Consider the following 16,071-nt stretch of genomic DNA (forward strand, 5'->3'; position numbering starts at 1 on the left):
TGCTTAGGTCATTTTAGCTTCTCTTTACACTCCTTGTCAGTAGGTTCCTTGAACTCCACCATTGTTTGCATCTGGGAGGCATTTCGCACATTTTCACCCTCATTCAAGGGTTATCACTGGCTGGGAGAAGTTGTTCCCATTTCAGAGATACAGTATTATTATTGAAATCTGTGCTCTAGTTTTCTACATAGGACAGCTTGGCCTGCCACAGAGAAAATCACTTGTAAGGCCTTTGTCACTGTAGGGACATTGAAAAAACATTTTGTGTCTACATGTCACACTTTTAATGCAATGCACCCTACCTTGTAGGCTACAAGCTTCAGATAGGAGTGACTTACTAATATTTAAATGAGAAGTTTTTACCTGTCAAAAGGATTTATTCTGACAGGTCATAGTGTGTGTTTTGCACTGTTATAGTCAGGCTACTACAGTGGTGGGTTTAAAACCATGTTTGCATTACAATTATAGTGGATTGCTCGAATAGGTACTGTAGTGCAGTAGTGACATTTAACTTCAAGGCCCTGGGTAACGTCAAGGCCCTGGGTACATTATGCAACATATTCTAAGTTAAATATACTAATTAGGAGTATGCATAGGGGGGATCACAGGTATTTTACTACTGTTTAGCAGGGGTCAAGTACAGAGTTCTAAATTCATCTAAAATATAGGTTCCATTAAAAGGTGAAAAATCTGAGGTGACGACACAGAAAAGACAGATTTCCTACAGGTAGGTTTCCCTGGCTAAAGTGACATGTTTTGAGATCCCTTTAATTTTTTACTTTTTCACCAATATTTACTTACTTTGGTATGCTAAATACTTAAAATTTGAACACTGTTTGCCAAACATTGATACAGATATGTCGGGAGGATGGGGGAAAAGTTATTCAGAGGGAACAATATGACTTCCTATGTAACATTTTGGAATTGTTATATACTGAGGAGCATTAAGAATTATTCACGCAACCCAATGCTGCAAACCACCTTGCTCCGCAGCACAGACGAGGAATGCGCTGAATTTAACATTATCCGATGTTTTCATGAACTCTGCCTGCTCTGGCGCACAAACTGCTGCCTGGCGCTAACACTGGCACCCTTGCACTATGGTGCTAGTGCCTGCATTGTAGACAGGATTGTTTTTGTGAATGAAGGGGGACCTTCCTGCACAAAAACAATCCTTAGACGTATTCTCCTCAGTTTACGTTAGCTGGAGAATACAAACAAGCAAGCTTGCTCACATTATATGTAAAGCGCTTTGATATCTTCAGATCTAGCTGGTGCTATATAGCATCTAAAAATAAATAAATGAATGATAAAAGCTAAAGCAGGAAATTAGCATTCAATTTTGCATGTACTCAACCACACAATTTCCAGCATAGTGAGATGCAGTGATTAGCTCATATGTATTCAACTATTTGGTCAAGTGACAAAGTGGAGATGTGAATGAAGACCACATTATTTCAAGCACAGCCTTTTAGCCTTTAAACTAAATATCTCCTGGGAGTCTGCTGATAAGTTCACAACCATTTACACTTGTGAAGATTATCATTTATTTAATACCCATGTTTAATGCGTGCCCGAGGCCCCTAGGTCACTGCTTGTAAGAGGGAGTTTGGATTTTAAGTATCAAGAGATTCCCTGATAATGGAGTTCTCATAAACGTCTTATAACTGGATCAGAGTCAGCTCACACTCTAGGCTATGGTACACTGTTTGCTCTACCTTTAGATATTACAAGTGTGAACAATTGTATTAGGAAAGTCCCTAGAATCCACGTTCTATTAATATGGAACTAAAAGATTGCGAGGAACACTGATAGGTCTGTTCGATTTATATGCCCTTTTGACTTTACCATCCAGGTTTTTCTCACTTGTCATGCTTCTTGATACCCCTGCAACACTGCTCATGCATCACATCCACACACTACCTTAAAAGAGATTAACTGACATCCCTCAGATGACATACCAATTCTTGGAGTTCAGGATGGTTTCTAGGCCAAGGTCTCCTGCCCGAATGTTGATGGACCTCTGAATTGGAGATAATTTGGATTCCAGCTCAACCAAATGTTCTTGAATCTTCTCCCAAATCCGTGGTACCCCAAGCAACACAGTGGGTCTCACCTCCTTCAGCGTGTCAACCAAGGAGCCCTGCCATTAAAGAAAGTACAGAGAGAGTTGACTTGAATGTTGACAGATTTAATCCTTTAATACATATCCTCACCTTCATTGGTCTGTGACTTGAACCTGACATAGAGTTATAGTTATATTTGATGAAGAATTTAGCTGCAGATTCCTTACCATAGAATATTCCCCAGCTGTCAGATTGGATCCGGAGTTTTTTTAGCTGTGCCCTCACACTGGTGGCAATGTGCCTATATAGGTGCCACCCCAACACACTGACCTCAGTTTCTTCTTTTCCACACCATCAGTGCAGATTCAAATGAACCCCACTTAGTCGCTGTTGTAGTACTTTATTCAATATAAAAATATCATAAAAGCGTGTATATTCCAATTTCACAATTTAAAAAACCATTAAACCATGCGATCAGTAATATAAAATTCATCAACATTGCAATTATAAATATTTATAAGGTAAAAACAATAACATTTAAATGGGCTAGAAAACAGAGAAGGACAATACTTCACATAACTAGTCTATACAGAGCCTCCCTCTTGTTTTTCTCGCTAAAAGCTTCAACTGTGTTAACCATGCACATCCCAAATATTTTGCAACCCCACAGACCACAGTAAGAGAGGTAGTATCAGTTCTTAGAATTCGTAAAACTACCTGATAATTCCTTGAGCCCAACTTTAAGCAAATAGGTTTAAGCCATTTGCTTCTCGCACATCTATAAGCTGGGCATGCAAAAGGAAATGTGCAATAGACTCCGTGGTGGCTGTGCAGCCAGGACATGAGGCTGCTGCGGCTATTGGGTCTCGCCTCGTCCAGCCTCGTCCAGCCTACAATTAGATTGTTAAGTGGGAGGATTTCAATTCTCAGTTTCATATACAGCGACCTGTCCCTAGGTGTCTGAATGAAGTCTAAATAGGGTTCCAGTTTCCGGACAGGCTTATGTTCCAGGAACCGCTCGGGAAGAACACCCTTATTCAGACTCCTCACCAGCTCCAACTCCACCCATTCCCAGGATGCTTTTTTTAGGTCTTGTTTCGGTGGCGGGGTCTGACTATCCCATGCTTCCCCATACCCTATGTCCAGTACAAGCCGCCTGAGATTGGAAATCCATTTGATCTTGTGACCTGAATCCACTTTAATGAGTTCATTGAGAGCAGCAGCATAGTTAGCCAGTTCGGGAGTCGTTCTTAACCGTGCCCAAAATAATAAGGGACGAAGGCGAACAATGACCTTGATGGAGCGTTTACCCAGGTCATGATAAAGGGGTTTCAATGGGGTAGAGGGAGGAAGCGAAATCAAACCTCTAAAAAACTTGTTTTCCGACCTTATTAGATCAGCAGAATTCTCGAAACGCCATAATTCTGACCCATATAGAGCCGAGGATAACGCTTTCCCATCATACACTACAAGGGCCGGGGTAACAGGTTTGCTTATAGAGAGACGTTGTTCTCTCAAGATTGTCCCGGACACCGGCTTGTGGTTTAGGAGCATTTTAGCCATATGTGAACTCCACTTCATTGAATTAGTGATCCAGATACCCAAATAATCAAAGGATTTGTCCAGTTCTAGTGGGGTGTCATTAAGAGAAATATTGTTTCGGAACCGCTTCAATCGGGATAGTGTCATTAACTTAGTTTTGGTAGTATTGATGGATAATCCCCATGCATCACAGAACTGGCTAAATCTTTCTAGTAGTTTTTGGAGGCTACTTGGGCTTTTTGATATCAGGAGGGTGTCATCAGCATAGAAGAGTGTGGGGGGTTTCTCTACAGCCAGGGTTGAGGCATCGGATGGATCCTCTCTTAAATGGTCAACCACCCCATTCACAAAGAGAGAAAACAAAGTCGGGCCAATACGCAGCCCTGGCATACCCCCCTATTCACCTCTATCCTCTCTGTTAACTGACCCTGTGCGCTCCACCTGATTCTGGCATAGTTACCCCCATGGAGTCGTTTGATAATATCAAGGGGGGAATGCCCAAATCATACAAGACCTGCCAGAGCTTTACTCGTGGGACCAAGTCAAAAGCTGTTTTCAGGTCAATAAAGGCCAGATATAAGCTGCCTTTCCCTATGACCACAGTTTTCCAATGGATCATACAAAACCTGAACACTTGGTCCATCGTACCCACCCGCTGCCTAAAACCTGCTTGAAAGTGCAAGAGGATATTCCCATCCTCCATCCAGGACCTTATCCTCGAGAGGAGCACCCTGCCAACCACCTTCTGAATCACGTTGATCAGACTGATCAGCCTGTAGTTGTCAGGGTCCTCCCTATCCCCCTTTTTATATATTGGTAACACTTCGGCTCCCCTCCAGGATTCGGGAACTGCATTGCCTCTGACAATAAAATTAATCAGAAGCGAGATAAAGTGCTCCCAGGGCTTCGGGTCATGCAGGAAAAGATCGCCGGGTAGGCCATCTGAACCCGCCGCCTTTCCCGGAGCTATACTCTCTATTTCCCTTGTTACCTCCTGAGTATTGAAGGGTTCTAATGGTGTAGAAGCCCCTGATGTGGGTGAATAAGTCTCGCTCTGTGGGGGCAGCATGTCTACATTGTTACAATATAGGTTCTGGAAATGGTCATGCCACTGTTGCCCCATGATGTGATTGGGGATTGGGTCTGATCCCCTTTGGGACCCTTTATCAATTAATTCCCAAAACAGGGCAGGATCTTTCTGATGCGAGGCAGATTTGAGGTCCTGCCAATGGGACTCTTCCCAATTGCGCTTTGCTATCTCTTGCGCCCTGACATACTCTTTTCTAGCCACTCTTATACTGGCCAGACCTTTCTCCCTTAGGGCTACAGATAACACCTGCCTCTTTTCCCTACATGCAGCCGAATACCAGGGATTTATGGGCCTGGGTGGGCATCCTCTCACTACACTACTTTTCTTGATGGTGAAAAATGTACCCAACCTTTCTATTAAATTTTGGAAGTAGTTAAAGAAAGGGAAAGCAGGAATTTTCGCAGGGTCGTCATTGCTCTCTTCAAGTTCCCCAGTCTTCTCGTCAATAAGCTTCTTATGCTAAGCAATTTATCATCTTGGTGCAAGACCTTATGCCATTTAAGGCGTCAGTTACAATTAGAGGGCACAATCTCTTTTGTCGTCATTCTAAGACCATCAGCTGAATTAACAGCGATAGGTGCCCATTTATTGTTAATTTGCATGCATAAGGGATTGTGGTCACTACCCAGAGTGTGTCTCACTTCTATGTCTACAAGATCCACCCATAGATGGACATCTAACAAGATATAGTCTATCCTAGACGGGGAACTAATCCTATTGAAGGGATGAGCCCCGCACAGATCAGAGCGAGTTCTACCATTTACTGCTCTTAAGTTGTGTTCAAGGGTTAAGGCATTAATCTGGATAGCGATTTGTGACCATTTCTTAATAGGGGCTATATTGAGAGAAGGAATAGCCCATTTGTTGTCTTCCTCATTTGTGCCCAGGAGATCTTCCCTGCTCATTGGTTCGTATGCGTATTTAAGGTCCCCTGCTACAATAATATTGTAGAGAGGCGACAGGCATGATAATTCTTGCTCCAGCACTGACTGGGTATATGATGTTTGAGCCCCAGGAGACCCTCTCGCATACACGTTGAACAGTTCCACATTTGTGCTATTGTGTGGCCCTTTAATCGTCAAATGTAACACATCATATGAGAGAAAATTATTTGTAGTAATGGACCAATTCAAAGAGATGTTAATCCATATGTGTAATCCCCCTGACGGACGCCCTTTCCCTGAATTTAGGGCTGGAACAAAATAAGTAGTGTACCCTGATTTATACAGAGGGGCCATACTCCATGTTTCCTTAAACAAACAGACATCGTGTTTCTGTATAAACTCATTCCACTCCGGAAGAGACCATTTTTTCTGCAAACCTGCTGTGTTCCAGGAGAGAAATTGGATCACCCTTATACTACGCCCATCATCCCCCACGCTACTACCTTCAGCGCACCTCACAAGATCAACATTGCCTCCAACCCCCTCTATTCTTTTTACATTTAAACTAGTTGGGTAAGGAACGGACTTACAGTGATTGCCTCCGAATGGGTCGCTGGGCAGATCTTGTTGTGAAACCGCATCTAGTCAGTCTACTAAATTGAGTCCGGACTCTTTCACCACCCTCTCTTGAACTTCAAGCACAGCCTGGCTAACTGGTGACCAAAGAGGGGAGCATCTAATCTGAATCATAGAGTGCTCAGGGGAGAAAGTGCGGATCTCTAAGGCCACTAGATTCTCTACTAGTTCTGGATTTATTAGCTGAAGCTCAATGCAATCAATCTGGGAGTTAGCCATTGTGATCCTCCTTACTTTCAACAAGTCTTCCTGTATGATTGACCTGCATCCCCTCACATGACATAGCCAATGAATGGATTTGTTATGTAGAGATTCACTGCTCTCATAGCCATGGCTATGTATAATTTTGGGGACTCTGGTCATATAAACAATTGGTGGGTTACTCCCTATGTGGGTGGTACTTCGTGTATTTGATGTAATTGGTCTAACCCAAGTGTTCTGCTCCTCAGTGTAGGGGGTAAACCCTGAGGTCTTGCTGTACTTGTGTATTTACCAGGGATGCCTTGTGCTTTGGCGGTCTTAGCATAGGATCTGATAGTTCTAGATGCTGTGGCCATATTAGTAGAACCATGGGGTTGGTTAACTGTATGAGAACTGGGCCTATCCTTTACCCCTGGAACGACTCCAGACAGTACTCTGAATGCTACAGTTGTAGGGATGGACGGTGGAAGTGGCACAGGTATAGGGAGGGGCTGATCCATTCTGCGTGATAGCACTGCAAGCATTTCCTTTAAGGAACCCACCTCTCTTTGCAGTGTTTCGACTTTCAGCGACAGACCCTCATTAATACCACCACAGTTGCATCCAGTTCTAGAAATAGACATGGTTGCTGAAGTGTTGTGCTCACTAAGTGAAACAGGAGGCATACCCTCAGTGATGTGTTCTAAGATTGCAAACCTGTTGGAGCAAAGAAGTGGTTTGACAATTGCACCGTCATAAGGTGCCCCTTGGATAGACAAGCCCATGCTTTCGTTTAAAATACCATCAGGCAGATTCACCAATTAATCCTCAGCCGGTGGAGTGTGGACTGTAAGTGTAGGGAGCTTTTGAACTTGTTTATTAAAAGTTGATGGAATTACTCTCCTTTTGCACTGAGATAGGGCCTAATCTAGGGGATTAGCCTTATTAGTAATGTTGTTGACTCCCAAAACTTCTTCACATTCATTTACAATTGCTTCGATTCTCGTCAAAACACAATTACTTCCCGCATGTAATGCTTTCTTCGCCTTTTTCCCTTTCTTGATCGTGTTCATAGCTGAACCACCACCCTCCATTGACTTCCTTTTGCCCATATCGAGAATGGTTTACACCAGAGATCCTACAATCAAGTTTGGGTTTGGTAAACTATTTTCTTTTGTACAGCTACCTTTTACTGGTGATCTCAAAGTACAGCCCACATAGTCCGCCTAAAAAAACAGTACCTTAAGTCCTTATAGACCAAAGCACAGATGAAAGAGAGGGGGCCCTGCCTCTTCCTGGCGAGGATGGGCTAGGACGGGCCTGCCCTTGGCCCATGCTTCGCCCGGCGCGCGCCCGCGCGCGTCCCGCAAAGCTAGAGGCGCGAGCTGCACAAATACCGCCGGTGGTGAAGGAGGGTCTGTGTCTCGCTCTTCCTGCCCCGATGGTACCTGGGGCTTGTAGTCAGGCCTGCTGCCGGTCTGCTCCCTGAAGCGTCTCCCGCGAAGCGGAAGGCGCGAGCTGCACAAATACCGCCGGTGGTGAAGGAGGGGCTGTGTCTCGCTCTTCCTGTCCTGATGGTCCCTGGGGCTTGTAGTCAGCCCTGCTGCCGGTCTGCTTCACGAAGCATCTCCCGCGAAGCGGGAGGCGCAAGCTGCACAAATACCGCCGGTGGTGAAGGAGGGGCTATGTCTCGCTCTTCCTGCCCTGAATTTTGCCATAAGGATGCCTTTTACTTCCAATTTGAAGGATGAGCTGGAGGGGTTCAGTCTTGTTTCCGGGGGAAGGGCATTCCATATCCTGGGTGTCATTCCTGAGGATTGTTTATCAGTTTTTGTCTTGTTGAATTTTTGTGGCTTCAGAAGGAGGTTTTCCACACTTCTTGTGGATCTTAACCCACCAGGTATTGTGAGTTTTGTGTGAGATAGCTGGGTGCATTGTGATGTAAGGCCTTATGCGTCATGCATGCTATTTTCAGATGAATTCTGGCTTCAAATGGCAGCCAGTTTAGAGATTTTAGGTGAGGGGACATGTGGGCCCTTCTTTTAGAGCCAGTAATGAGTCTCGCTGCCGCGTTGGTAGAGGCTCTTAGGGGAGCTGTAGTGGCTTTGGGGAGACCACATAGGGAGACACTTCCATAGTCCAGCCGAGGTAGAACTAGGGCTTGAACCGCCATCTTGAAGTCATTGGGAGGTAGGAAGGGTTTCAGCTTCCTTAGTGTATTAATCTGAAAGTTTGCTCCCTTTGTTGCGTTACTAATGTGTTTCTACATATTGAGCTTGCAATTCAGAGTTATACCCAATGATTTAGCTGAATCCACAATGGTTGGTTGAACGTTGAGTGCTGTAAGGTGTTTGATCCAATTGTGCATTATGGTGACTTTGGCGGGTGGGGCAATTAGGAGGAATTCAGTTTTTAAAGCATTCAATTTGAGGTGATTCTCTGCCAGCCATGTTTGGGTGGTCTTAAGAGTAGTGTTAAGCAAATTAATGTCGTCAAGGGTGTTGATCTTAAGGTACAGTTCGGTATCGTTAGCGTACATGTGAAATTGCACGTTGGACGCTTGTAGCAGATCTAGAAAAATTCTACATAAAGCTAACGTGTTGTGTTTACCACATTACCTGTGTCAATCTATCTTGTTTCCTTACTGTGTGATATCAGAACCATTCATTTTACGTGTGCCCAGTACCTTTTGTGTATTTGTATGGTGCCAAGGCCTCTCCCGCCTAGCTCCTTCAAGAGAGTTTCCGGGTTCCCCTCTAAACTGGCAGCACCGTCATACGAACATATCCTTCACCCCCAAATACAAGCTGCACTGCTTGAAGGGCACTAATCCTGCTAACCGCAAAACCCATCACTGACGACACATGGTCTGACCAATCACAGGGTAGGATCGACTCCAAGTGAGTGGATCGCTCTTAGAGATTATTAAGTTCAGAGTTGCGCCTTTATTGTGTGCAGGGCTGTTGCAAATTTGGTTGAGGTCTAAGGTGTTGAGGAAGTTTTTGAGACTGTTGACCACTGTGCGTTGGGGTCGTTCCAGTGGAGGTTAAAGTCACCAAGGAAAATGTGGGTGTTTTGTCGACCGGTGTATGTTGTGATCATATCCATGAATTGTTCTGTGAAGAGGAGGTTGTCACCAGATGGATGATAGATGATGTGTAACGAACAGACGAGTTTTCCATTACTGTTGATGTCGAGGCGTATGTATTCACAAGAAGGGAGTACAGAGGATATGGCTCTGTTTACGGTGATGTTCCTACGGTGTATGCATGCGATACCTCCTCCTATCTTACCAGTTCTGTTCAGTCTGATGATGTCATAGTTAGGGGGTACTAGGATGTCGATGAGAGGCGAGGAGGATTCTGTAAGCCAAGTTTCAGTGAGAATTATCAGGTCCAGATCAGTAGAGGTAATGGGGTCGGCTATGTCAGTGGCGTGTTTAGAGGCCGATCTGCAGTTCAGGAGTGCGCATTTAAGCCGGTGTATGGCGAGGGAAGTCGTTTGTTCCTGCATGATTGGGACTTTAGAGAGATTGTTGTTGATGATTTCTCTATTGTTGTGAGTAGAGGGCCTGTGAGGGTTGGAGAGGATAGAAGGGATGGGCATGTGTTTGAGTGAAACGGGGGTCGCAGAGAAGGGTTCGTAGGAGAGCAGGAGAGAGCGAAGATCGATCTCCGAAAAAGGGTTGTTGGTTCGCATTGGGCGGGAGGATAGATTACCGGAGGGTACTGATTTTCAGCTGGGAGCATTGTGTTTGGGGGTGCTGGGGAGGCGAGTTGGGGGCTTGCAAGGTATACTGGTTCTGTAGGATCAGGAGAGCCCTGGTTGTCTCGATAGCAACACTTTAAAAGCGTGGAGATCGTCTTTGATTAAGTGAAGTGTGGACTTGATCTCATGTAATCTAATGTCAGGTGTGGTTATGATTGGGGTGGGAGGTGGTGAAATGAGTGTGTGTGTCTGCGGTGTGGGCTGGTTGGGTGTATGGGCTGGTGCAGGAGTGCGTCGGTTAGTATGTGCAGATGTGTGTGTGTGTGTGTGTGAGGGATGTTGATGATGGTGGCTGAGTAGTGGGTTTGGCATGTTGGTGGGCGGATGTGTGAGGTGCGATTGGAAGCAGTGGGTGTTCAGAGGGTGGACTGATGTCTGAGAAATCTAGGGGTGACCCGTAGAGTGCAAGCGACTGAGCTGTGGGAGATTGGTTAGCATGAGAGGGGTCCTTGATAGGTGTGTTATTGCGAGTAGGGGAAGAGGTATGGGGATAGAGGGTTAGGGGGGGTTATGTTAGAGGGATGGGGAGCTATGGGAGTTCCCGTAGTGGGTTCAATTGCTTTAGGAGGTGGGGATGTAGAATGGGTCTTGCTATATGAGGGTTGATTGGTCTGGGGGAAGTTTGGGTTGTGTGTGTTAATGAGAGGGGGGTTGGGTGGTGGGAGTGATAGTTAAGGAAGGGGTTATGTGGGCAGGGTGAGGAGTTATAGTCATTCCTCGAGTGGGTTCAGCTGCTGATGGGGGTGCGTATGTAGTTTTGGTCATGCTGGGGGGATAGGTTTAACTGGCAGGAGTCGATGTTGGGTGTGGTATTGTGAGGGGTGGCTAGGGTAGGGGGAGAGATGATGAGGGAAGGGGTTGTGTAGGAGGGGTGAGGAGCTATGGTCGTGCCTTGAGTGGTTTCAGTTGCTATGGGGGGTGTGGATATAGTCTCGGCCATGATGGGTAGAGGAAGCGTGCGATGTTTCGGTGAGGTGCTGCTAGGTGTATTAGTGGGAGTAGATGTCAGGGTAATCGGGGTAGAAGAAGCGGTTGCATCAGATGCCCGTGATGGTCGGGAGAGTGGATTAGGAGGGAAGACGAAGGGGGTTAGGGTGGTAGCACCTCGAGTAATGGTGGTGGGGTGGATAGAGAGGCAGCTTGGGGATTGTCCACTTGTTCTTTAATGATAGGGAAGATGTTATCTAGGAGATTTAAATTCCGGTCCGTTGCTTGGATGAGGATAGTACCGTTGTTGTAGATAGTGATTGTTGCTGTAGCATGGAAGAATTGGAATGGGGCAATATAGACAGCTAGACCACGTGCCGATTTTCTCGTGGAAGAAATCGGAAATGTGGCTAGTAGTACTTTCCTCCATTGTGCTCTCCGTTTCATGTGGAAGATGATGTCAATGGTTGTGTGCCCATTGCGTGGTAAGAAGTAGGGATCAGCGAAGAGAGTTTCAGGATGTGATTTGATAAAATTGTGTTTGAACCGTTTGGCCTTTTTTTTGTGAGGCCAGGGGGATAGATGATGTTGTATGTGTGAGTGCCTGTGAGTTCCATGGTATGTGTGGGCAGGAAGGTGCAGATGAGAGGGTGCCAGAGAGAGTAAGGATGGCTGGGACCAGGAGGAGTCCAGAGAGAGGGATAGGGGGAATAGGGAGGTTAGGTGGGTGTAAGTCAGATACTACAAATGTGAATAATTTCTAATGGGCTAGGGGGACACAGGGGTAGGAACGAAGATGACATGAAATATGCACCTAGGGCGTCGGGTAGGTAGGGGGGTCGGAGTGTTGGGAAGGCAGAGGGGTCTTAGGTAAGGAGATAATAGGCAAAGGGTGAAGAAAAGAAGGAGCATGGCAGAGAAAAGAGAGGAGGGAGATGCGTAGGGAAGGTGGCCGAATGTGGTGAACATTTGGGAAGTCAGAATAGCTAGGATTAAGGGTTAAGGTATCCAGAGGCTAGAGCAATGAGGGGAAGTCAGGCTAAGATGGCCGAGTCCTTAGTAGAAAAATACTTGAGCAGGTAGGTATTCCTCTGTTAGTTTCCTTTAAAGAGGAGAAGATAGTGTAGTCCTAATGGTTGTGCTGGGAGCATTCACCCTCTCAGCACGAGTGGTGTGCTTCCTTGTTAGCCTGGGTGCGTCGCTGGCGCTGTGGTCGTGCCACCACCCCAAACTTGCAGTCCGAAGTCGCTTCTCGAAGGCTCCGGGGGCAGGCTGTGATCGCGACCCAGAGGTCGAGCCGTCCCGTACAGGAGTCTACCGTCCCGGCAAACCCGTCCCATTGGCTTCTGGTCTGAGGGGCAGGCTGTGACCGCGACACAGAGGTCCAGCCACCCTGCTCTGAAGACCGTTGTCCTAGCAGTCTAGCCTCGCTATTCTCTGGGGGTCGCCAACTTAATGGTCACTAGCAGCCACTGCCCCACTTAGGGTCCTGCAGGAACGGCCCGAGGGACCGCAATGGTATCAACAGGTAGCAGACCTCCGGCGGGAGATCATGCAATCTTCCTGGATTGACGAGGAAGAGTCTCCCTTGTTGCGGCCAAGGCGATGTCCAGTTTGGGATCCACGGGCAGGTAAGCGTGGGAAATAAGATTGTGGTTCAATAATTTGAGCGATATGAGAATTAGTTGATTCCAGATGATGCTGTAACAAAACCAGTTACTCTTAATGGGTCGGTTGCAGTCCATGGTTGTCGCTGACAGGGATATTTCCAGATAGGGGATCCCAAGTGGATGGAACTCAATCGTAGAGCTCTCAATCGTGCAATGGAACGTGTGTTATTGGTAATTGATGAAGAAAATACCCAATATAAGAGTGTGGAAGAAGTATTGTGGAACCACTGTGGAATGTTTAGAGATATGAAGGGCAAATTCAAAGAGTATGAGCGCGTAATATATGTTAAGGTGGCGGTTCATCAGTTGAAACACAAGATGAGGGATGAATCTTGAAGTGTGTGGAGAGATTTACGTAAAGTTTTAGGGGATCTGACGACACAAGAATTGATAGAACCACTTTGGCTTTTACCAATTGTAGTAGCATACAAATGCATTAATGATCTATGTGTGTGCACTGGCCTTCAAAGTGCAAACCAGGCTAATTTGGTGAATAGGCATCTCCTTCCCAGATGAAATGAGATGCTCAGCATGCTAACCAAGCTATTGATTTTTTCCAAACTTGATTTACAATCATTATACCATAAGGTCGTTTTAGCTTAGGAGTCCAGAAATTTACCAGTTTTATCACACAGGACAGGGTGTTCCAATTCAGAAAAAATGTAATTTTGTCTGAAATTGAGGTTGGATATATGTGTGTTCGGTTTGGAAGATAAACGGGCCAGATTTATCAAGGTTTTGTGTTGCCTTTCCGCCACGCAAGTGGGCACAAGGGCGACTCAAAACCTTAGTGTGAATTATCAAGCCATGCAAGGCCACCTTGCATGGCCCTGAGTGGCTTGATAAATCTAGAGTAGCGACATTTATCTAACGACAATCACTGCCTTGAGTTACCCTGCCCAGAGAGGCGTTCCATGGGTGAAGCGTCGGTGTTACTACGTATTCACCTATGGATTTTCTACGTTCCCAGATTTACTATTAGTGGTAGACCAGTGAATGCATCTAAATGCTATGCCTCCCCAGGAGAGGTGTAACACAGATCTTTTGTAATTTCTCCTTCTTTTAACCTCTTTCCACATCTACTGCATTCTGCAGCACACATATACAGAGGAAAATGACTCTCAGGATTGTTTTTGTGAAGGAAGGTGTTCCTTCTTGCACAAAAACAATTCTGCCTAAAATGCAGGCACCCTTGCACCATGACACTAGGGTGCCTGCGTTGGTGCTAGGCAGCCAAACGTGTGCCAGCGCCAGGAAAGGACAGGAATGCGCTGTATAATGTTAAATACACATTCCTGCCCTTTCACGCATTACAGCAAGAAGGCGTGCAGCATTGCACTACATGAAAAATTATAAATACACCCCTGAATATTTAGGGCGTCTAATTTTGGGAAATGCAATAGGACACAGACCAGGTCCGTTGAAGGCCGTGTGGGGTGTGGGGCGGGGCAACGGGCTCTAACACACATAGATCCCTTGCTATCCGAATGTGTGAATATTATTTTAAACTTGTTGAGAATTTTGCATGAAGTACACAAACAATTAACAAACTTGAAAAAAGGGTCCGTGTTTGGATGGTAAAACAAACAGGAAGAAGCCTTTCAAAAGTGGAATAAGCTTATTTAAATCACCATTTTTACAATATTTTTCTTTTGAATGTAATCTACATAGTACAGTAGATGCCAATTATAATGAGTTGTTCCAAATGAAGAATAATAGGGTGCACCCAATATTGTTTTTTCCGGCGTCCTTTAAGAAAAGAGATTGTATTCTGTGATAGAAAAGGAATTGAAGGCATGTACCTGGTGAACAAATGGATTTAGGATTGGTGCTTAGGGCCAGATCATTTCTTTCAAGCAGCTTTGTATTGGAATTCTATTTACCTGTGCCAGCTGTTGGTGCAGATTGTGACATGCCAGTTGCGGCCATGACTAGGAAATCAATAAGGGTGCTGCTAAACAAACAAAAAACGGTAGAGCAGAAAGATGGCAAGGTAGCGTTAAATAACCAAAACAGTATATTAATAAAATGGACTAAAATTAAAACAAGTCAAGTGCAGTGTCACAATGCCCCTCAATGTGACTAAAACCAATGTGTCTTTCTTTACTCCCGGCCTTTCTTCTGTTTGATAGAAGAAGTTGTAATAAGTGCAGTGGCGGCTGGTGACATTTGAAAGTGGTGTGGCTTAAAATGCTAGCCATACTGCACTGTAACGAGCGAGCTCGAAAAACCTAAAGGGGGACACGGGGGGTTCTCTGCCGAGAAAATGTTGCAAAAAGAGTGGCCAAATGGTGCATTTTCCAGCAAATGTAAGAAAGCAGGAAGGTTAATAAAGCAATTGTGAAAGGGTTTTGCCATATAATTTTATAATCTACTGCACTTTAAATGCATTTTAACAAGACCACACATTATTATGACATTGTATATCCTTATTAATGCTGCATGAGGAGTGATTAGCATTTTGAGGCAAACAAAGGTGCACTTAGTGGGACATGACCCCGCTGTCATTAAATTATATCCATGATTAATGGTCTTCTGTAGCACTGAGCTAAAACTTTGAGTGATAAGGCATAGATTATAAACTTGATGGATACAAAATTAATCAAAATGATAAGAAGCACAGCTTGTGCTCAAAGTTTGTTTTAAATGACATTACGCATCTCTACCATGTAGCTGTCAGGGAGGTTTTGTACTCAACAATACTTCTTAGAATAGAGCACAATATGTATTGTTCTTAAAGCAACAGTGCACACGCCAGCAGTTCCAAGACAGTCAGTGCACCACCAACCTGTCACTAGAATGCTCGACGCGACACAACACCTGCAACTTTGGTTGCACCCCGGTTGCACAAAAATGAGTCACCAGACTGTTCCATTGTTCTCAGCAAATCAGCTCGCCTCCCTCCCAGCCTTGCTAGGTAACAGCACCTGCTAGAGATGTCGGTATCACATTCATGTGATAATTTTGACGCTGGTGCAACTGCAGAAACTGACGCAAGCGTATTTGCAACTGTTTTTGCACCAACGCAGAACTGTTAAAACTGAGTAATATCACTTGCACTTCCCAATACCAAAACGCCCTGACGCAAACGATTTTGCTCCAATGGGTTTTGTGTCCAGATTATCCCTCAGGTCTAACGGCTCCCTAAACTTTCAGCATTCACGCATTTTACAGGGTCGTCCACTTTCCACTTGCTAAACCAGTTCTGGTGCTGGGACTGCCACTACCTCACCAGATGATTTTAGTTAAACCAGTTGCAATGAACCGCCACCTACAGGCACTGAGAGTCACCGCATTCCATGTTTATC

The 16,071-nt window shown here is 45.2% G+C and overlaps 1 protein-coding gene across 1 annotated transcript in view; it reads right to left on the minus strand.

Annotated features, from left to right (window-relative positions):
- LOC144817690 (long-chain-fatty-acid--CoA ligase ACSBG2-like) overlaps positions 1 to 16,071 on the minus strand; it is a 721,416-nt gene that overhangs the window by 371,680 nt on the left and 333,665 nt on the right. Inside the window, exon 8 of the mRNA XM_078674437.1 lies at positions 1,962 to 2,143. Within this exon, the coding sequence (XP_078530563.1) occupies positions 1,962 to 2,143 (182 nt within the window). The remainder of the gene's footprint in view (positions 1 to 1,961; positions 2,144 to 16,071) is intronic.

The sequence above is a fragment of the Lissotriton helveticus genome, chromosome 2_1 (genome assembly GCF_964261635.1).
Source record: "Lissotriton helveticus chromosome 2_1, aLisHel1.1, whole genome shotgun sequence".
Taxonomy (NCBI): domain Eukaryota; kingdom Metazoa; phylum Chordata; class Amphibia; order Caudata; family Salamandridae; genus Lissotriton; species Lissotriton helveticus.